The 22,145-nt window shown below is 48.9% G+C and overlaps 1 protein-coding gene across 8 annotated transcripts in view; it reads right to left on the reverse strand.

Moving 5' to 3' along the window:
* The window catches only part of Nf1 (neurofibromin 1), a 74,164-nt gene that overhangs the window by 42,179 nt on the left and 9,840 nt on the right, over positions 1-22,145 (reverse strand). For 5 of the 8 annotated variants that reach the window (XM_077679182.1, XM_077679181.1, XM_077679186.1 and 2 more), the window contains exons 3-16: positions 20,298-20,402; positions 18,889-18,981; positions 13,535-13,650; positions 12,237-12,343; positions 12,077-12,144; positions 10,840-10,915; positions 10,034-10,137; positions 8,987-9,052; positions 8,050-8,226; positions 7,846-7,974; positions 6,824-7,090; positions 4,540-5,236; positions 2,439-2,512; positions 749-1,215 (exon numbers count right to left, since the gene is read on the reverse strand). In XM_077679182.1, the coding sequence (XP_077535308.1) occupies positions 749-1,215; positions 2,439-2,512; positions 4,540-5,236; positions 6,824-7,090; positions 7,846-7,974; positions 8,050-8,226; positions 8,987-9,052; positions 10,034-10,137; positions 10,840-10,915; positions 12,077-12,144; positions 12,237-12,343; positions 13,535-13,650; positions 18,889-18,981; positions 20,298-20,402 (2,546 nt within the window). The remainder of the gene's footprint in view (positions 1-748; positions 1,216-2,438; positions 2,513-4,539; positions 5,237-6,823; positions 7,091-7,845; positions 7,975-8,049; positions 8,227-8,986; positions 9,053-10,033; positions 10,138-10,839; positions 10,916-12,076; positions 12,145-12,236; positions 12,344-13,534; positions 13,651-18,888; positions 18,982-20,297; positions 20,403-22,145) is intronic. The other 3 variants (XM_077679187.1, XM_077679188.1, XM_077679184.1) reach the window with 1 other exon arrangement.

A 22,145-nucleotide genomic window follows, 5' to 3' on the forward strand; every position in this document is an offset into this window, starting at 1 on the left:
ATGCGCGGCGCTCACGTAGCCTAGATCGTATCACATTGTTCAGTACACTTCCGAACGCGATGGTGGGAGGTTAGTCGCTTTCCGTCAGCCGCCATATTGTTTGTTTTGGTATCGCGTGCCAATGGCTGCTGCCAGTTGCTTCGATGGTTGTCATCACGCAGCGAATGTGTTCTTCCAGCTCAACCCACAGCGCATGGTTATTCCATGTGCTTATACAAAAGCTTTTCATTTTTAACATCTACCGCGCACACCGCGAGCGCACGGCTCTTGTGGGAGCATCGATCATTGATGGTAGAGCCGCCGTGTGGGTTGACGGAAGAGCTTCTCTTTGTGATACGATTTTATAGGCGGCGCTCGCATTTTTCTTTTTTTGGGAGATGCAATTTCTCGGGGTCGACCTACATTCGAGTCGACTTACAATCGTGTAAATACGGTATCCAAAAAGGCTCAAGTTACCAGGGAGGTACCACAGAGTCTCTAAGCAATTCTCAAGGCATGCAGCAGTCGTTCCGCTGGTGTAAGTCATACTGAAATCGGTTAGCAATGAATGCGCAAATTATCCCCTTAATTGGCTGGGCAGCCTCAGGTTGACGAGTTGCAGGTCCAGTGGCCAGCCCATTCGCCCTCTTAAGAATATTCACCTCAATCAAGGCTCCCCAACAGACAGCGAAAGAAGATGGTAGAAGGCAGCAGTAGAAAGAAGGTGGTAGAGAGAGGGTAGATGGCAGTGGAAGAAGGCAGCACTCACTGTGTGACGGGGCAGAACTGGATGTCCTGTCCCGGCGTGAGCATGCCACCGCCCCCGGCCCCCGCCGCTGCCCCCGCGGCGGCCATCATGCCGCCGCCCCCCTTGGTGCGGGCGTCCAGGGAGGTGAGGGTGCCCGTGCTGCTGCCCCCTCCCACCCCTCCGCCGTACAGGGAGGAGCGGGAGGAGGGCAGCAGCAGGAGGCGGGAGGCGGAGGCGGAAGAGACGGAGGACGGGGAGCGCCTCTGCAGGCACACCCCGCCCAGGGCGCACAGGAAGCCAGTCATGTTGGCCCACTCGTTGAGCTGGTCCTCCAGCTCGTGCTCCGTGCTCTGGTGCGAGGCCCGGCGCTTGCCGATTGTGCGGTGCAGGGACTCGCAGATCATCTGGCCCTCCTCCAGCTTCGTCTTGGGGTAGCTCACCAGCAGCTTGGTCACCGCGTCCCAGTTCATGAACGTGTCCTCCCACGCCTGCGCGACACAGGACGGGGTCAGGCACAGCGCTCCGCTTCCTGCCGGAAGAAAGGCCCTGGCGACTATGCCCCAATCGTGCCCCACAGCAGCTCCCATACGTCGTTGGCCATACCCTCGTCCTTTTGGAAGCAAGCTAAAATGACAGGCTGGGTTCGCACAAAAGCGGTTGCACCAGATGTGGCTCAACCTAGCAAAGGAGCAGCAACGAGGCCAAAGAAACTGACAAGCACTCAAACAGCCTTAGAAAAAAAAGTTAACGCAGCTGTGAAAGCTGTCAAGTACGGAGCAGGGATTCGCTAGAGGGGCTGTGGCGACCTCTCTTGACTAGTTTCCGCATCAGCCTGGTGTTGATACCGAAAGTAGTCAAGAGAGGGTGCCGCAGCCACTGAAAACAGCAATAAAGGGATGCTGGAGAGAATTTTGATTAATTTGGGGTAATTTATGCGTTATTTCATGATTTTTTTTCCTTCTTTTATATTACTGTGTACTTATTTGGGGCCTAGAAACTGCAGCCTTCGTGGCGATGGTGCAGCGCAAGGATCACCCCCACCACTTTGCATACAATTACGTGTCCCTCTGTGGTGCAATATGTTTGACATCGGCCTCGTGACGCGAGGGACCCAGGATTGATTCTGATCAAGGGAAGTGGTGATCTTTTCGGGGCCTCTGCTTGGGTGCGTGACACCGCGTGACAACGGCGGCTAGATACCGTGACCCCACACAAGCTACGACGACAAGCCAGGCCCCTAAAGTGCTCCACACTTAGAACGACAGACCAGCAAAAGATGCAATCACTACGCTCCTCGCGTTTCAATGCTCTCGAAATGTGCCCAAGCACATGACCTCAAAGCTTTTTCGCCGCATCTACCCACAATTGTAAAAGTTCAAAGAAAGGCATGGTCAATAGCAGAATGCACTTCACAAACAGTTTGCATAAGAGGTGCAGTGCTACAGCACAATCTGCAATGTACGTTGGCCAGATATTAACATGGTTAACAACTTATCAGCTACTGTCAGTTGTGTAATAGGGACAGCAGTAGTCGCATATCAGATGTTCTTCAACCGCGTGCGTGCTTCGCAACCCCCGCGTCGTCAGCAAATAGTGTAACGTTTTTCCTTTTCATCCATGAACCTTAGACAACTACCCCCCTGTTGTTATTACACTTCCCCCATTGTTACTGTATCCGTGTAGTTAAAAATTAACGCAAGAGGGGACTAACCAGTGAGCAGCCTTGAGTGCAGTGTTCGATCTTCCTTAGCAGTGCCATGATGCGCTTCTGCAAGACAGCACGGCCTAGAAAGCAGAAGAACCACAACCATTAAGGCAATGCGCGCCATCATACAAGCTGCCCAAACCTAAAAAGCGCACAAAAACAAATTGCACATTAACATATCTAACACACAGTGAATCACCCAAGTTGACTGAATCGCGAGTCCAGGGCATCACTGCCATTCAGCATAAGTCATTCACAGTCATTCAACAGGGCAATAAACTTTCAACAGTATTCTCCAGCCAATCAGCCGCTTAAAGGGGTACTGACCCGAAATTTTTGTGTTCCGTATTTTTCGCGGCTATAGCTGCCTATGAGTCCACTACTCATAGAATGGCACATTACATTGTCAGCACAGCATAAATAATTACTTACAGCTCTATTTATTAGTGTCAGTTTCGGTGAACCGAACACCGAGGAAGCTGCCACGACGGGAAGGCACATTTGACGCCGCTGTTCTCGTTGCACCACAGCCAATTCCGGTTTGGGCGCGCGCGCGTGCCACAATGGCCTGATTGGCCGTAGTCACACGTGACGTCAGTCCCAAATACTGTGACGTGTGCACAAAGCAAAGAAGCACACGCCAACAGCACTGCGGCCACCTCAATATGTCACGGGAGCCCTGACGTCGGCCATTTGGGTCGAAGCGCAGATGACGCAGTGAGCTTGCTCAATGGTGCGGATGAGCCTTCTCGTGCACGCAAAGATTAGAATGGATTTAAAATATGTACAACTGAATAGTTATGGCATAAACTGCCGAGGGGGTACCGCACTTACCCGATTCTAACGCGCACTTTGTTTCCAGAAAAATAGGCCGAAAAATCGCATGTGCATTAGAATCGGATACAAAACCGAAATTGCCGAAACAGCAGAAATTTTGTCCCACCCATAGCCATTGCCATCTCAAGATGGCACCAAAGCTTTTAGCAACAATTTTTCGGACGGAGTAAGTTTAGGCGCCCAGGCTTTTCTATCGGCGTTCACACAAATTGTCAAATCGTTCCACTTGCGCACGTGATAACTGCAATGGCAGCAGCAGCAACGATGGTGCACCGCTTCCACGAGTGGCTTACTAGCGGCACTCACACGTTCAAAACGAGAGGTCAGCTGAAGCGTGCGCCTCTGGAGAAGCTCGCGGGATGGGCGTGCGAGGCGTGGGCCACGATCCCATCGACCATGACTGAACGTTCGTTCAGAAGTGTGGCATCGCGAACGCGCTTGACGGCACTGAGGACGAGATGTTGTGGTCAGTGGAAAGCGACAAGGAGCTCTCGGAGAGCGACGAGGAGTAAGATGAGTGAGATTACTTCGGGAAATAAATCGGCTCTTTCTCTTGCATTCGTTTTTCTGGGTAACAAAGTCCCGTGCGCGTTAGAATCGGAGGTGCAAGTTTTTTTGTTTTTTTTTTGCCAGGAAAATTGAGTGCGCGTTAGAATCGGGGGCTCATTAGAATCAGGTAAGTACGGTATCTCCATATACAAAGTAAGCATTTTACATCGTTATCTGAGCTTTGAAATTTCGTGTCAGTACTCCTTGAAAGTGTATGACAGCTGCATATTACCGGTACTCACCTACGGGGCAGAAACTTGAAGGCTCACTAACAGGGTTCAACTTAAATTGAGGACGACTCAGCGGGCAATGGAACGGAAGATGATAGGTGTAACATTAAGGGACAAGAAGAGAGCGGAGTGGGTCAGGGAACAAACGTGTGTTAAGGATATGATAGTAGAAATTAAGAAGAAGAAATGGACATGGCAGGGCATGTAATGCGAAGGCAAGATAACCGTTGGTCATTAAGGGTAACAGAGTGGATCCCTAGAGAAGGCAAGTGTGGCAGGGGGCAGCAGAAAGTTAGATGGGCAGATGAGATCAAGAAGTTTACGGGAATAAAGTGGTCTCAGTTGGCACAGGACCGGGATAATTGGAGATTAATGGGAGAGGCCTTTGCCCTGCAGTGGGCGTAGATAGCCTGATGATGATGATGATGATGACTCCTTTTAACAGCTCTCTTCGATCATCTGCCCGGGGCCCCTTTGAAAGTGCCACGTACCGGTGGTGAGCACGGTGGAGGCCGTGGCGAGCTCCTGGTAGACGTGGTAGTTGGGCAGCAGGTAGGTGACGCTCAGGTCATCCTGGCCGCACCGGATGTCGGCCTCCTCGCAGAGCAGGGCGAAGCAGGACATGGCCACCAGGACGGCGTCGATGTCCACGCTCCAGAGGTACATGAAGAAGACCACCTCGAGCTTGATGTGCGCCTGCTTGCAGATGGCCACGTGCGAGCCCAGGTTGGCGTACTCGCGGTGGCGCGCCAGGAAGGCGTTGCGGCAGCGCAGCACCTCGCGCAGCCAGCGCAGCACGTCCGTGTAGCCCAGGATCTGGTGCTGGATGAGCTTCTGCGAGATGGAGAAGAGCGCCTGCGAGGAGAGGTCCCAGCAGGTGTTGATGGGTGCCTCGGGGTTCCAGCGCTCGATGTGCTCGGGCAGGTGCAGCACCAGCAGGGCCTCCATGGCCTCGGCGGCCAGGTCCTGCATGCTGGGCGGCTGGTGCACCAGCGAGACGAGGCCGTTGATCAGCTCCAGCGTGCTGCTCTGCACCTCGTGGCCGGGCTTGCCCTGGCTGTTCAGCATGAGCATGGGGTCGGCATGGATCAGCCGCACCATGAGCAGCAGCAGGTTCTTGTACGACAGCTGCTCCTCCGCCTTCTCCTTGAACTTGAGCGTGCTCACCTTCTCCTTCAGCGTCAGGCTCTGTGGCGACGGCGGGAACGGGGACGAGTGAGCATCACGTGTCAAGGACAGGGATGAGACACGGGCGAAGATGGGCTTGGGTTCGGGCTAGCTGGTATTTCGTAATTGGCAGCTTCGGCGCATAAAAAAAGAGCACGAACAAAGAAGACTAGGACAAGCGCCAACTTCCAACTGGAACGAGGGTGAAACATATATACGACTAAAAAGACAGCTGTCAAAAGAGGTACAAGAGATATTTTGTGTAATTCCAATCTTTTGTCTATCGCTTGACAGCTGCCTTGTTAGTTATACATGTTTCCCCCTCATTCAATAAAATTCAGTTGGAAATTAGCGCTTGTCTTTCTCTTCTTCATCCATGTTCTTTTTTGTGCCCTGAAGCTGCACGACACTTCAGTAGTTTGGTGTAAAAAATGGTAAAATACGCGAGAAAATGTTCAGTTGCAAGTTGAATAGAATACAGTTGAACCTCGTTATAAGAGACACTGATGTAAGAGACAAATGGTTATAAGAGACACTATTCACCCACATGGTTGGCTGCCCTATCTTTCCCATTAAATTGACCTCTTTTATAACAGACATTGGATGTAGAAGACAGTTGGTTATAAGGGACAAGTCATCCTTGAACTTTAATCAATAATCTCGCTTGTAACAGACATTTTAACTTCAGATGCAGTGCCACCACTCACTAATTGCAGTTGCTTCCATTGTGGAAACACAGGTGAACGACAGACGCCTGCAGTTGCTATTTATTATAACTTCAGCACACACACATTGGTTCAGTCAGCTATGAAATGATGATGAGAAGCCCTGCCAATGGAAATGCAAATTACAGAAGTGGTTGAAGCTTACTGCCATCCATTGGAGTGCGACTGCACATGCGGGCTCTCCCACTCGCGTAGCTCCCAATCAAGAAGCACTGCAGATGTTGAGTCCTGCAAGCGTAATGAATAGCCTGAGCACACAGCGGAAGCTGTGCGCTCTGGCTATTCATCAGGCTTGTGAACTCAACATCAACGATTCATCTTCCACAAACAAGGAAAGGAAAAAAAAGCTTGTAGAATCAGTTTTAAAAAACAGTGTCAATACAGTCGTGAAGCAAACAAAGTTTCATAAATTCTGGGGCCAAAGATTAATTAGAATGAATCTTTTGAAACATGCTGTAGCATTCTTTTGAGCTTATTTTAGTCATACGGTGCTTACATTGAACTATGGGTTGATCAGTTAGTGAAAACATGATACCTTGCTTATAAGAGACATCTCTTATAAGAGACAGAAACTGCTCCCCGGTACGTGTCTCTTATAAAGGGGTTCAACTGTACCACGAAGTAACCACACACACGTGCAGCATGTTCAGCGCTAATATCGCAGACATGCCAAGCACGTACAGCAAATGTTCACTTTGACACCCCGCAGAGTTTAAAAGTTGAAAGACAAGAGCACTCAACTGTAGCGCACGCACCATCAATGCAGAGCACAATTAAAGCATATGGACTAGACCTGAACTGCAGAGAAAGCTCAGAAAGGCTTTCATCGCAAAGAAGGGAGAGAAGAGGGAAGAGAAGGGGACAAGTAAGTGCTAGTACTCACGGGTATCATCATCTTGCTGGGGCCCCCTCCAGAGAAGGGGGAGGAGGAAGACGAGGAGGAGGAGGAGGACCCTCCATGGGCAGAGACGAACCCCTGGGTGACCCGATTGAGAGTGTCGGTGAACATGTGGCGCAGCTCGGGAGCCTTGGAGTAAAGGAGGTCCACCTGGGGCCACCAGGCCAGCCGTGGCTGGCTCACCACCCGCAGCAGCGAGGCCAGCAGCACGTGCTGGTACGTCCACGTGGGGCCCCCCGCATGCAGGCACACCTGTATCAAGCAGGGAGGGCCTTGCATGTGTATGTGCTCTCAGAGTGTGTAGGAATCTGGCAAGGTTGTTGGGCACACACGGAACCCACCATTCAGTCATGTAGTTCTCACTCAAACAGTAGGCACCCCCCAAGGAGCAGTTCTCTCGCCACTGCTCTTCAATCTTTCTCTGCTAAACACGCCATGGCACCCCTCAAGGAGCAGTTTTCTCACCACTGCTTTTCAACCTTCTCCACTACACATACTGGCACCCCCCAAGGAGCAGTTCTCTCGTCCTTGCTTTTCAACTTTTCTCAGCTACACACCCCATGGCACCCCCCAAGGAGCCGTTCTCTCGCCACTGCTTTTCAACCTTTCTACACTACACACCCCACGGCACCCCCCCCAAGGAGCAGTTCTCTCGCTACTGCTTTTCAACCTTTCTCCACTACCCACCCTAACTTCCCCTCCCCCACCTTGAACGAGATAGCAACCCTCAAAGCAAGGTGCCACTTAACACGCTGTGAGAATGGTGCCTATGAGCACCAAGAAAGGGCGCTGCATGACGACAATAATAATCATCATCGGGACATTGGGAAGACAAGGAAGGATGTGAGGGAGGCTAGGGCTGCTGTGAAGGGAATAAAGAGTTAGTCGGTTGGATGTGTTTGTGTCGGTTGAGGTACTGCGTGCCAACTCATGACAAAGCACAACTTTTTGTTTGTTTGCACAGCGCGAACAAAAGGAGGAAGAGGGGAGTGGCTGCCCACACAGACCTTGAGTGCCTCGTTGTTGTGTGGGTTGATGCGGAAGCAGGAGACGAAGCAGTCGGTCATGAGCTCCACGTCCTGGGCCACCGTGGCCTGGCTGCGCACAAAGGGCTTGGCCGGGTTGAACAGCAGCAGCTGCGTGACAACGAAGGAAGAGGAGGAGGACGTCACCACCACCGACCTCAACCCGTTTATCGTGTCAGGTCCCACCTTGAGGTCGTTGATGACCACCTGGACGAGGGCAAAGACGACATTGTTGCTGTCCAGGATGTTGATGTAGGTGGAGGCCTTGCAGAGCTTGACGCACGTCACGGCCGCGGCCTCCGTCAGCTGCTTGCTCGTCCCATGCGGCACCAGGGCCTTCTTCACGCTGTCGATGAACTGCCTCTGCACGGGATGAGGAGGAAACACACACTAACACTCAGCGGAGAGGGAGGGAACCTTTCATACCCAACCTTCCAGCAGCACATGGTCAGGCGCGACAATCCTTTTGTTCTTGTGCACCGTCTTTTTTCCCCCTCTCGAAATTTTCTCGCAGCACTTTGGCAAGCAGCGAATAAAACTAGTCACACTTTCCAACTGCATGTATACTTGATAAGTATACTATTTCATGAATCACAAGACCAACCCAGGTCACACACAATCAAATTATGCAGGCAAAATGGAGTGTATTGCCATCTGCTCACAGCTTCCTGATATTCAGTACTACAAACCACCTGGAGTTGCATATGCACAAATCCACACACTCGTGCATTAGGACTCAAAAAACTTTTTCACTCTTGTCCAACTTCATAACTTCCCTCAGAGGGCAGTGACTAGGTGAGAGCAAGCACCTGCTCAGTGAGCGAGCAGTCAAGTTGGCAATCAAGCATTTCTGAATGTGTGTAACCTTTTTCTCGTGCACGAAACAAATCTCCCGAATTCAGGCTCCCCGAACACCATGACTGATGTTTAAACGACCACCTTTCAATAAATAAGGAAAGCATCACTTCCTTTTTTAATTCTCATACGCAAGAGCAGGTGGTGCCAGTTATAGCACAGCCGGTCGCAGTGACATAAGCTTCATGCAAAACCAGAAACAAATGCGTGCAGTTCTGCTACGAGCCAAGCCACTGTCTATCAACCATGAATCACAAAGCACACGCACCTTCTTGAGATGACGCGCTGAACATGGTGCACCAGAGTCGGCATTCACTATCTCCTCCAGGATGACCTGCAGGGAAAAGCACGAAGAGACAAACGCATCAAAAAGGAAGCCTGCCACTCAGTTTGACATGTGAGCAGTTGCTGTGGGCCATTCTTACAGTAACCCTGCTCATGATGAAATTCGAAATACATGCTGGTCTCTGGTGATCTTAATACATTTTTTTTTGTCATTGTTAAATTTTGCAATTATGCTGTATGTTTCCTTTAAAAAGAAAATGCCTTCAAAGACTGTATTACAGCCCTCCAGATGAGCTGAACTCCTGACATAGCGTTTCTTCCCGGAGCTGACATGGCTACCCCAACAAGGTCCCACTCTATGCATGCCAATTGCTCTAGCAATGAGAACCAAATGGCACAAGAATGGCTCTGTCTCAGCCCAGTGAAAAAGCTCTGCCATTAGCGTCTACCCAACAGTGCCGACTATGTAGCAGAGAACAGTGGCTAGAGCATCACACCAAGCGTCCATCACCGTCCATCAAACAATCGTACCGTCCATTACGCAATTAATGGACGGTACACTAACACAATTTTCTTCTTCTCGCTTAGTGTACCGTCTATTGCCCAGAGTGATAGAGAGATTGTGTTCCTACAAGGCTGATTAGGGTGGTGGCAATGAATATTGCGTGTGCCTATATGTTTGCTAAAAACTTTGCACATGCGTGGTGGTCGCTTGATCATGGGATGACGTATCATTCTTCAATCATACGTTCAGTTGTAAGCCCAGCGAGTGTGTTTTCCTTTTTTGGACAGTGCCTCCGTGTTTTTTCGCTGGTTTCTACAAAACGCCAGAATGCACCAACTGGCCCAGCAAGCTACACTTCCACAGTTTGCAAACACCAATTCCTCTTTTAAGCACCTGCCTTCTGCCTTCTGGCAACGAATACCAGCCAGCAAACATTGTCCCCGGCCAACATCTAGAGGGCAACGTTAGAAGGACGCAAGAGACACAGAAGTCAAAACAGCAGAGAGCTGGAGAAGAGTCACTCACGGGGCAGAGGACCAGCAGCATGATCTGTAGGGGCCAGGCCTGAGCCCTCCGCTTGTTGTTCTCCGCAAAGCTGTCCAGCACGTCAAACATGCGGTCGCACGCATCTGCAAACGTGGCAGGCACACGACACACTGAGTGAGCCAGGCTGTAGAGCACTCCACCCCCACTTTAAGACGAAACCCGTGCCTGGATATGTGCGGTCTCAGAGCACCACTGCCTGACCACTTCACGAAAATCCTCCCAGAAATTTACCCTGTGTGTGCCAACTCTTGAGTACACGCAAGGATGTCAAACTGGCATCTTCCATTCAGCCGTACTTGTTAAAGCAATTCGACATTCTTTAAACATACCATCGCACATTTTTAGGCGGATAAACTGACACCAGAACTCGGGAAAACATGGTTAGATGAGCATAGTTTGGACCGAATAAGATGTGCGTAAAAAAAAAAACAATACAAACATGACTGCATAAAATCTTTGAGGATTTGGTTCATGAAGCAAAACTAAGCCTTCCAGTGCCTGCACAACATTTGTATAACTAAGCAGCACACAGGTATAATTTCCCTTACAGACAGAATCCTCAAACCAATGCAGTGGTATTACCGCATTTTGTTTCATTTCAGCCCAACTATACCCGCCATACTGCATGTGGAGTTGTTTGTAGCTAGCCATTGAGCATTACTGATACTGAAAATCTAATTAAGCCGCCATATTCATGAGCAAAAAAGGAATAAAATAAACGGAAAGGGAAAAAGGGGGGAGGGGAAAAAATGCTCACACCCATGAGCCAAGCAGAAAAACTTCACCTGCGAGCTCGTCATTGGGCTTGTTCTGAAGGTCCATGAACTCGTGCGGGTAGGTGTCCATCCAGTTCCAAATGGCCTGCAACCAGCAAACAATAGCGTAAAGATGTTAGCACAGAGCAGAGCGGAAACTAAGAAGGCACACCAGTGAGGGGCAGTCACGTTTGTGTCCCCTCCGCCCTTTCATTCATATGACTAGCCTTTGCTCTCTCTCCACTCCGCTACATCTAATCAAAAGCAGAGTCCTTCAATGCCTTTCTGGTCATGAAACTTCACCGTCACGCTAAGGGAGAGCTTCGTACGCTGCCGTGCCACGGCGCTGGTGTTGATTGGAGGGGAGCCGGGGGCGTGGTCAGAGCGCGTTTGGCAGGGAACGGACCACAGAGTAAGATAAAACAGACGCTCGTCACCTTATCAGCAGTGCGATTTCACTTTACAAGTCGCGGACTGCTCAAATGGATTTATCATTTTGTGAGTGGCGAAAAAATTTGTTGCGAATGGGCATGCTGCTACTGTGTTCCTGCGTCCCGGTCTGGCTACAGAGCAGCGGCAGCCGCCCGATGCCCTCCGATCTGCGGTGGCGCCCCTCGCAGTATCCTTTGTCCCCGTACGAAACTTGGCCAAGAGTTTCATGACCAGAGAAGCATTGAAGGACTCTGGTAAAAGCTAACAAACTGATGACTCCCGGGTAAATGCCTTTTTCTCTGGACACGTTTTTTCAAACTCACAGCCTACCCCCGTCGCTTCCATACCCCCTCTACAACAAGGGTTCACTCACATGTGCTCGCCAGGTCAAGGGGCGTGATTCGAGGCTCCTGGAGTTCTTCGCACCTTACCGTTATTATCATCGCCTTGCATGACAACCCTCTTCACGTTTTATATCAACAGCCCCACACATTAACCGCTGTGAAGTGCACCGCATTCACTCCTGCCTCTCATATTTTAGCCACAAACAAATGTTATGCGGTGAAAATTATAACTTCATCGATAAATCACGCCCAACAAGGAGGGAGAAGGGTAGGCTCGGACCAGAAGCTAAAATTTACCGGGAGAGTAAACGCTACCTACGCCCTACAACTGGTGCTTTATCAAAGTTCCTGCGAACTGGGTGCCATGTGAAGTTCCACGAAGAAAGACGCCGTTCAAGCCCAGCTCAGAACTATCGGCCGCTGCGAAGGCTTTTTTGAGCGAAAAGCGCCAGAGAGCAGCGAGCCAAGGAAGAGCGGAAAAGCGCACCCACCTTCTCCATGCTGTTCATGAGGCAGAGGTGGGCGTTCTTGCGCAGCGACCGGAACTTGGAGTTGATCTCTGCGGTGTAATTGAGAAAAGCCAGTTGCAATCACCCCAGCACACACAGAGGAAACGAGGGCAGGGCAGCAGGCAGGGCAGCAGGGCCTCACCATTGAGCAGCTTGATAAGCCGCGCCACGTCCACATTGATGTGCTGGATGAGCTCAATGTCACTGAAGTCGGTCGTCTCCTCGTTGGCGTTGGACAGCTCGTGCAGCCTGCAAGTGTGCCCCCCGACACAATCACCATTCGCTGCACCCGGCACCTCAAGGCTGCTTCCTTTGTTTGGTTGGTCTATGAGGGTGTTGGGCCCATCAGAGTGCCACTGTGGCCAGGGAGGCGTGTTTCCAAACACTTCGCTGCACAGAACACCCACATGATATGTGTGATGTCCCTGCACGCGCTATACTCTTGAGCGCCTGCTAAAAGGATCCCACCGCTCAGGCTCTCCTGTGGCCTCGATGTAGAGTACTGAGTACTTGCGCTGACAGCCTGGGTTCGAGCCCCAGCAGATCCATCTGTTAGTTTTTTTTTTTTTTTCTCCCCATTGCTTACCTTTTTTTCTAAACTATTTTTTTTCCTAAACACAAATCTACGTGTTGTTTTTGTGAATAATAGTGATGTGGTATGCTTTAGGTAACTTTGGGTTTGGGGAGCAGCCAATGACGACAATTAATTACCGTTGTGCACCGTGCGAACAGACGATCATGTTCCCATGGGTGCTCTGTGCAGCAAAGCTTTTGGAAATACACAGCCAGGGAGGCAGCGAGTTGAGGAATAGCAATTTCAAAAGGCAAAAACTACACAGCCTATGAGAGCAACTTTTTCATTTAGATGAAAGTTGAAAGCTTCCTTTGGTGGTGATAAAGCCACAAAACAACAAATGCGTGCCGTGCCATCGGCAGAGGTTGAGATCAATCAGCATTTGACAGATCAATCTACAAGGTTCAGATCAACGTCATGTTTTCTTCTTCATTGTCTCGGAGAAGGACGTCAGTGCCAAAGCTCTTGACCTCAACTGCTCACAGAGCCAGCCCAAGCTCACCCATCCCTTAAATTAGCTATGTCAACAGCATGGTTCCAAGTAATAATCCTCCTGCTGCTGCTGTTTCTTGGTGTGTGGCAAAAACGAATTTTTTTAGGACAATACAATTGGTAAAAGCTGTCAATTCATAAAAGCTAACAATTCTGAGTGAGTGATTCCCGCATCATACATTGCTATCAGTAAGTAGCATTAGGTGAAATTGGTCTAATTTACAGAGCCAGCTTGTGTCATTTTTGTTCGGGCCAATCAATGATGTCCAACCCACAACCAATGGAAGCTGGAAGACACTCGAAAATCTTTCGATAGGCTGGACAATTAGAAGAAACGAGCAAAAGTGGAGGCAGGGGGGGGGGAGACCACTGACCTCCCCGAAATGCGGTTGAACACGGCGTTGAAGTTGTTGAGGCTGAGGGCGAAGAGCACCTTGGAGGCGAGGTTCTTGAGGGGCACCACCATGGGGCTGTCCGGCATGTCGATGAACTGCGCGCAACCGCCGGTCGAAGAGGAGCGGTCTCAGTGGGCTTCCCTCGCAGCAACCATCTACACGTCTTCAGGAAGTGCTCCCGCACATGCGACCATGAGCTACCACAGGGGCACAGTTTGCACAGGCCCTTTGCAACCAAGCATGCCCTGGGGAGCACGTGTCAGGGATCCCGGTAGCACGGCGGAAATAGTCGCTACGCCCACTTTAGGCGCGAAATGTTTGTGGTGAGGGGAGAGGGGTATCAACTCTGGCTGCCAATTCAGTCCCACAAAGACTTTTCTGCCTGTACCAAGTAAGCACTTCCCAAGTTCGACCAGCTGGAAAACACCTCGTGCGCTGGTCTTTTTTCGTCTCGGCACCTCAAGTAATGCCTTTGCTGCTTTGGTACAAGCCGGTCAACTGTCCCATGCCACTACTATAGAAGAAACACGTGGCAAAGTTAGCGAGTGTATAGAGCCCTTGCTATCAGAGCTTCACTCAAATAAGCTATAGAACGAGGCAAGTACAGAATGGGCTTGCGACATCTTAGCTACTTTCCCGCACTCAACCTATGACGTATAATGGGAAACTCCTTGCAATCGACTGAGGCTGACAGAATCCAATGCAAATTGAACAGGGATTATAAGCTTGCCAACCAAGCTATCTGCACTTAAATTTAGTGCACAGTCTTTTTGTGGCAGTACGACTGGTTGGGTAAATAAGAGAATTTACAAATGAACATGTTAACAAAGAGGCACTAGTGCATCATGCTCATTGGGTTAATTTGTCTGACACGACACTGGCCAACTGGCATAAGTGACACTGCCACTTATGTGACCGTGCCGGCTGAGTAATTTACCCAATGTTTCTTGACACGATTACTATCAACCATAACAAAAAACCAGGAACAAGTCTGGTCAAGCGATCCTTGAGCAGTACTGTAACCCCATCTATGAAGTCAGATGGTAACCAGGCCAACAAAAGCCATGTGTTTTCCGTTGGCCTCAGCCTTATACTAACTTTTGTTTTTTGGTAGCTGTCCTGGATGCATCATTGGCGACGTCACGAAACACACGATGCGGCAGAGGAATTGATATTTGGCTTAAAGGAGCCATGAAGAGAAAACACAAGTTTGGTTCATTCGAAAGATTGCCTCGTTAGAACCATAACGACACCACTTATAACGCAAACTTCCCTCAAATAAGCTACATAATTAGGAGAAAAGGAAATGACCATGCGACCCACCAGCTCATTTTCCGCAACAGAACCTATGATGTCACTTGGGAATGCTCTGCGATTGGCGGAGGCCGGCAAAAGCAAACACATGTTAGGCAGGGCTTACAGTTTGCATAGCGAGCTAAATGCCCATGAAACATACTGCACATTCTTTTTATGACAAAGAACGGTGGAGTAAACGGTTGAAGTTCCGAACGAACACGCAAGCGTGTGCGCCAATGCGTACGAAAGTACCGCCTGGCCGAGCTCGACATCTCGACGTCGCGCAGACGAATTTTCGGGTTCGAGGCGCTCTGACCTTGGGGGAAAAAATGCCGTAAACACCGCGCATTGACGCTCGTATCTTTCTGGTCGAAGCAGAGAGCTCGCGCGAACGGCTTTCCATACACGACACCGGCCAACTGGCATAAGCGATACTGCTACTGAAGTTGAACTATTATTAACCGTAATAAAAATACGGCACATACGTACCAGTCTGTATTCGTCCGTCGCGATGGGGCTGACGAGGCAGCGGTGCCGACGGCAGGGCGTTCGTCTGTTTTGGCTATCGCGGAATGGTCGCTTTCCCGTCCACCGCGTATCCCACAACTCTTGCCGCTCGTGCACTTAGAAGCATTGAGCGTTCAAGTGGTGTGAGGTTGTTAAATGCAAGCCCTAGCTCCTCGGCGAGAGTTTTGTTCTCCGGATCAGGCGATTCCATGACTAGGGCTGCGGGTGCACTAGGTTTTACAAGTATTTTTAAAATGGCCGCCGTCTCGGTCGACTCTCGCGTGTGGGTGCTATACGGAGTCGACATACTAAGTATCTGTTTCATGGACCGGCCCGTGTGACGCCGTTGCTCATGTCACCAAATGTGCAATTTTAGCGAGAGATTTAAAATTTTGGCTTAAATTGCCTTATTTCTCAGTGAATAAAGCATCATTTGCTTCCGGGAAAGCGCTTGGGGTACTATGAAACACCTAATCTTTCGAATAAAACAAACTTTTGTTCTCTCTTCATGGCTCCTTTAAATTGTTCAATTTCTCAGTGAATAAAGCATCATTTTCTGCTGGACAAGTGCTGATGGCACTAGGAAATACCAAATCGTTTGACTAAAACAAACTTGTATTTCGTCTTCATGACCACTTTAAGGAGGGACACTGGTCTTGAGGATATTTCTGTAATTTTTTTAACCTATGTGCTTTATATTTACACATTAGGTGACCTTTAGCATCCTGAGCACAAATACAAAGTCATCTTTCATCTATGTGGTGTAAGTTTAGGGTAGTGCAACATGTTATGCCGTTCCATTTCAGGCAATCTTTTCATTATTTAAGTATGAATTACTTGAATACGTTTTATCCCTTGGTGCTCTAGAAGGACATGGGAGTGCAACTGTACCATAGCAGTAATTTTAGCACAGTTTCTACAAACACTGTAAACTTATTAAATGTCAGGTCATGGATTACCAATGCTTTCGTAAAACGGACGGCATAAAATCTTGTGCTAGCAAAAATAAATTCTATATCTTTGTGGCTTTACTGAAATTTCCAGTTCCCAAGCTTTCGATGCACCAAGAATGATGCAAATTTGACCAGTACATCGAAAGATATTGTTCCCGACAGTTGACCTCGTGGGGAAAAAAAATGGTTCTGAGAAATCAAGGCACGAAGTTTGGAAACATACGCAAAAATGGTCATTTAAGGGACTTAAAATGGCGACAAGGTGTTTGTAAATACTTATGGTACAGCTATAAAATCTTCCAGGTACATTCTTCGGAACCTAAAGACTGCAAATAAAACGAATACAGAAAATTTATTTTTTGGCAAATTTTTAAACTGCAATTTCCCTTAAACCCTGAAACTGCCATTTCGGGTCCAGGGTGCTTCACTTGGCGATTAGCTTTAAGAATGCAAACTGTTCACTGTGTTAGCTTACCAACTCAACATTTGAACAACTCCCACTTGGCTAACTCACAAGTGGCCTGAATCCTGCATCTCCATGCTAAACACTCTTAACACCCACAGTGTTAGAAACAATGGCACAAACCAAATCGTCACCTTTCAGCTTACGGCTTACCACTGCGCTGCACTATTTTCCCCACACGTACTATCAGCGTAAAATGAAACGCGAACACAAAAATATGAACCAGAACGTGCAAAATTGAAAAATACTGTTCGTAGAGTTATATAATGGCTTGCTATTGGTATGTTTGGAAATCCACTTTTCCCAACTTTGTTTTTGTAACTAAGCCACGCATCATTTTGGCTTGCATGGAAAGAAATCGCGCTATTTGTGTGTTCAGGTTCATATTTTCATGTTCGCGTTTCATTTGACGCCGATAGTACATATCATGTGCAGCTAGAACAACGCCTCATATACTTGAACCGCAGAAGATCAGCAATTATGTCAGCCAGCCTCATACCACTTAAACTGCTAGTGTTCAACCCCCCATTGACCGATATGTGTCCTCAAATGGGGTGCCCTCAAAAGGTCCACCCCCAAACATGCCCCTCAATGGGGCACCCTTAAGTGGAATGTCCTTGGTCAAAGATGCCAACACACAAAACAATTTTAAGCAGATCACAATCAAACGGGACAACCCCGAACGAGGCGCCCTTGAACGGGACACCTTTAAACGGGACAGTCACAAACGTGACAGCTTTAAATGGAACACCCTTAAACCCGACAGCTTTAATGGAACACCCTTACAGGGGCCATGCAGACAAAATACAAGTTTGTTTCATTTGAAAGAATTCGTGTTCTATAGTGCAGCCAGCGCTTGTCCGGAAGCAAACAATGCTTTTTTAACACGAAAGTGTTTTATTACTGGATGCACCAAGATTTCACTGACGTCATGTTCGTCACGGAAGTGACGCCAGTACAACGAAGCAAGCGGCCTGTAAAGGGTGCACCCCTTCACACAGGGTCTTCTTGCGGGGAAACAACCTTCAGTACAAACAAGTACGTTATACGTATGGTTGTTTGTTTTTGGGTGTTATATTTTAACCCAAACGTGTTTTATGCCGGGATACACCAATATTTCCCTGACGCCATATCCGTCACGGAAATGACGACAGTACACCTTTGCCGAAGCGACCCACCAGCAGGACGTCGCTCGTCAAGCACGCCCACAAGACAGCCACCGACCCGCAAATCATGCTCAGCTGCAGATCTTGCTGCACATTTCAGTTCCGTGTTTTAGCGATTCCTATGACAGAGGAATCAACCACAGTTTTTTCACTGTGTAATTAATCAATTTAGGTTAAAATTTCCATCCTCCCGCCAAATCATTTGTTTTGACGACATCTGCAATGACATCGTAAGAACGGGTCTTCAAGCTAAACTTGGACTGTGAAGCGGAGCCTTGTTTACTGCTAGTCAACCTAGGTGGCACCACCATACCGCAGCATGCCTTTTTCTGTCTTTGGTTTGTTTTTGACCGTATTTGCACCTGGCTTGTTTTTGTTGAGGAAAAAATAACGTTTCGTAAAACATGGTGCTCGCTCCTCGACAAATATGGTCCCGTAAGACGCCGTTTCTTATGCCAATCGGCCAGTGTTGTCTGAGACAACTCCAAAGTGATGCACTGCTGCACATCTAAACTAACCATAGTGCGCGCAGTATTAACAGCAGTACACATGGGCATTTCTATGTTTACGTGTGCTTTCATAACTGCCAGTTTACCCCACTATTCTTACTGCTCTAAGATGAATATGCATTACATTCACGTGCTAATAGCTCGTTCAGCAAGCTTATAAGCCCTGCCTAGTTTGCGTTTGCCGGCCTCCGCCAATCACAGAGCTGGCTGGTATGACATCATAGGTTCGGTTGCGGGAAATGAGCTAGTGGGTCGCATGGCCATTCCCTTTTTTTCCTAGTTTTATAGCTTATTTGAGCGACGTTTACGTCAAAAGTGGTGTCAGTATGCTTCTAACGAGGCACTCTTTCGAATGAACCACACTCGTGTTTTGTCTGCATGGCCCCTTTAATAAGCACAACACCTTCACGGAGAGAGGCAGCGACAAGGGTGCACGTACCTGGCAGAGCTCGCGCAGCAGCGCCTTGACGTTCATGGTCTCGTCGTAGCGCGTCGTCTCCTTGGGTTGCTGCGGAAGCGGAGTCGCAGCATTCTACGGGTGAGAACCGAGGGGGAGGACACCCCCCCCACCACCAGGAAGGCCCCGTCGGAAAAGTGGACCACCACCACCACCACCCCTTCCCCGTTCGTTGTGGAGACACCGACACATCACTCGACAACACCACACCACCAGTAATACGTGCAGCCATGCACAGCCACGCACCACACCACCATCAACGACATGCAGGGCTACATCGAAAAATCAAAGTCGGGGGTTTACACGCCGAACCTACACCTGGGCTGTGAGACATGCATGCCGTAGTGAAAGGAGGAGGCTCCGGATTAATTCTGACCACCTGGGGATCTCTAATGTACGCTGAAATCTCGTACACACGGGTGTCTTTGCTTTCCGCTTCCACCTGACAAGCGGCCGCCGGGCCTAGATCGAACTCACGCCCTTGGGCTCAGCAGCGCAATATCAATAGCAGGCTCTCTCCTCTCTGAAAGGTAAGATGGCTGGACATCCAATTTCAGCTGGGAAAGGACTGCTGCTCGACAAGTGCCGGCTAACAACCGTCCTTTTTGTCTCCCTAGGTGCCTCGTCATATGTCTACTCGCCACAGGAACAATTTCACACAGTAAGCATATTGTATAACAATTCATTTTCAAATTGCTGAACTCTGGCGGGCGAGAACCGCGTGTGTCCACATTGCCTGCTTTCCACATGTGGTTAAAGTTAGTCACTCAGCACTGCCAAAGAGGTCTGTCACCCTTACATAAATGGTGTGACGACCCCTCCTACAGGTAGGTGCGACAGCAAAACCACTGGCCTTCTCCATCAGCCTCTCACCAGCATCCTCCTTCCAGCTGGAAATGCATCTCCCCCAATCAAACTGACATGTGCGGCAGAAAGCATCTCACAAGCTTTTTGCTCCATGGTGTGAGCAGCGCAGGTCCCAGAACAATGAGATGCCCTATTTTTGTATGGTGGGAGTGTACACCTACAACAGCATTCACCGCCTCCGCATTCGTGGTCCCAGCTGAGTGCCACAAACAGCCCCAAACAAAACAAGATCTCGTCAGGCATAGCGACTCCACAACAGCACACACTTGCATCCCTTTCGCTCATCATTTCAAAGCCATACCAACTAAAATTGTGCGGGGAAAAAAAATGCAGAGCCCCCTTACACAACCATCCTGGGGGTTGTTCCCAGCTACAAGCTAGACAAAAATGAGAAGAAGCAAATCCCCAGGTTCCCCATGATTGATCAACTCAAAGGATCCAAAACAACATTTCTAACAGCATACATCCTTCCTCTGGCTGCGAATACACAGCAGGCCATGCAAGTAGGGAGCATGCCCACTCACCCTGCTGAGGCATTTCTCCAGTGTGTCCAGCACAATGAGCTGAGACTCGTAGAAGTTCTTCTCGAACTCTGGCTGGATCGGGCTGTGTGTCCTCTGGTACACAAACTGCACGGAGAACCACAGGGATCAACGCAGTAAACGGAAGACATTCCCCAACTGACCAACCCGTGGGTTACCGACACAAATAATACAACCCGCTGTTTTTCCCCACCCAATGCGTACCCCTTAAAGGAGCCATGAAGACAAAATACAAGTTTGTTTTATTCGAAAGATTTTGTGTTCTATAGTGCCCCCAGCGCTTGTCCAAATGCAAACGATGCTTGATCCACAGCAAAATTAATCATTTTAAGCTAAAATTTTGATTCTCGCACCAAAATGTGTGTTTGAACGACGTTTGCAATGACATCATACGAACAGGCCTTCAGCTAAACTTGGTGTGGAGCGGAGACTTGCTTACTGTTAGTAAACCTAGATGGCAACACCACGCCACGGCAAGCCGTTTTCTGCCTTTGGTTTGTTTGTGACCATATTTAAACCTGGCTTGTTTTTGTTGACAGAGAAAATAATTGTTTCGTGAAACATAGCGCTTGCTCGACAAATATGGTCACGTAAGACACTGTCGCTTGCGTCAATCGGCCAATGTTGTTTCAGACAACCCCAAAGCCCCGCAGCACTGTGCATCTAAACCAAGCATAGTGCACGCAGCACCAACAGCAGTACACATCGGTACTTTTATGTTTACTTGTGCTTTCATAACTTCCATTGTTTGTCCCACCATTATTACTGATATAAAAAGAATGTGCCTTCAATTTAAGTGCAAATAGCTCGTTCAGCAAGCTTATAAGCTCTGCCTAAGTTGCGTTTTCTTTGCCAGCCTCCGCCAATCGCAGAGCTGGCTGGTATGACAGCATAGGTTCTGTTGCGGGCAATGAGCTAGTGGGCCGCATGGCCATTCCCTTTTTTCCTAATTATGTAGCTTATTTGAGCGAAGTTTACGTTAAAAGTGGGGTCAGCGTGATTCTAACGAGGCAATCTTTTGAATGAACCAAACTTGTGTTTTGTCTTCATGGCTCCTGTAAACCAGTGTTTTCCTAGCTCACTCGTAGCTCTGGTTCTCAACGCTGGGCTGTGAAGGATTCTGGTGACAACATAAGCACTGAGAAACCAGGCACACCAATGTTGGCTCTCTGCGGACGCCTGTGGCCTTTTTGGTGCCCCACCAGACTATGTCAAAGCGCACCAAGAGCTTGAAACTTGAACACAGCACATGGATCCTTGCTTTTTTATTTGGAAGAAGTAGCCTACAATAACTTGATGCTGTTTTCACTAAAAAAGCAAATATCAACAACCATTCAACTTGACTGATTGTAGGGTTTAACGCGCCGATGCAACAAAGGCAATGAGGCGCACCGTAGTGGAGGGCTCCGGATTAATTTTGACATCCTGGGGATCTTTAACGTGCGCCGAAATCTCGTACACACGGGCGTTTTTGCTTTTCGCCTCCATCAGAAAAGCGGCCGCCGTGGCCGGGAATCGAATCCGCGACCTCGTGCTCAGCAGCAACCAACCATTCAACTTTCTCAATCCATGATATCAGCTGCGATGTCATGGTGAGGTGACAAAAAGAGATGAACTCTGTACTAGCATTCAAGCAGCGCGATCAAACAGAACCAGAGGCAGTGTGCTACGACAACGCAAACTGGTCCCTGTAACGTTACAGAAGTTAGCGGTTCGCCACTCTTTCATCTTTGCTTCCCATCATCTAGCTACATTGTTTAAAGCTTGCGTCACAATTGGCATGATTGCTATTCTGATGCGTGATTGCTATTCTGAATGAATCAGCCGTTG

The sequence above is a fragment of the Haemaphysalis longicornis genome, unplaced genomic scaffold (genome assembly GCF_048455015.1).
Source record: "Haemaphysalis longicornis isolate Haplotype H1 unplaced genomic scaffold, Haemaphysalis longicornis Haplotype H1 scaffold_7, whole genome shotgun sequence".
Classification (NCBI taxonomy): domain Eukaryota; kingdom Metazoa; phylum Arthropoda; class Arachnida; order Ixodida; family Ixodidae; genus Haemaphysalis; species Haemaphysalis longicornis.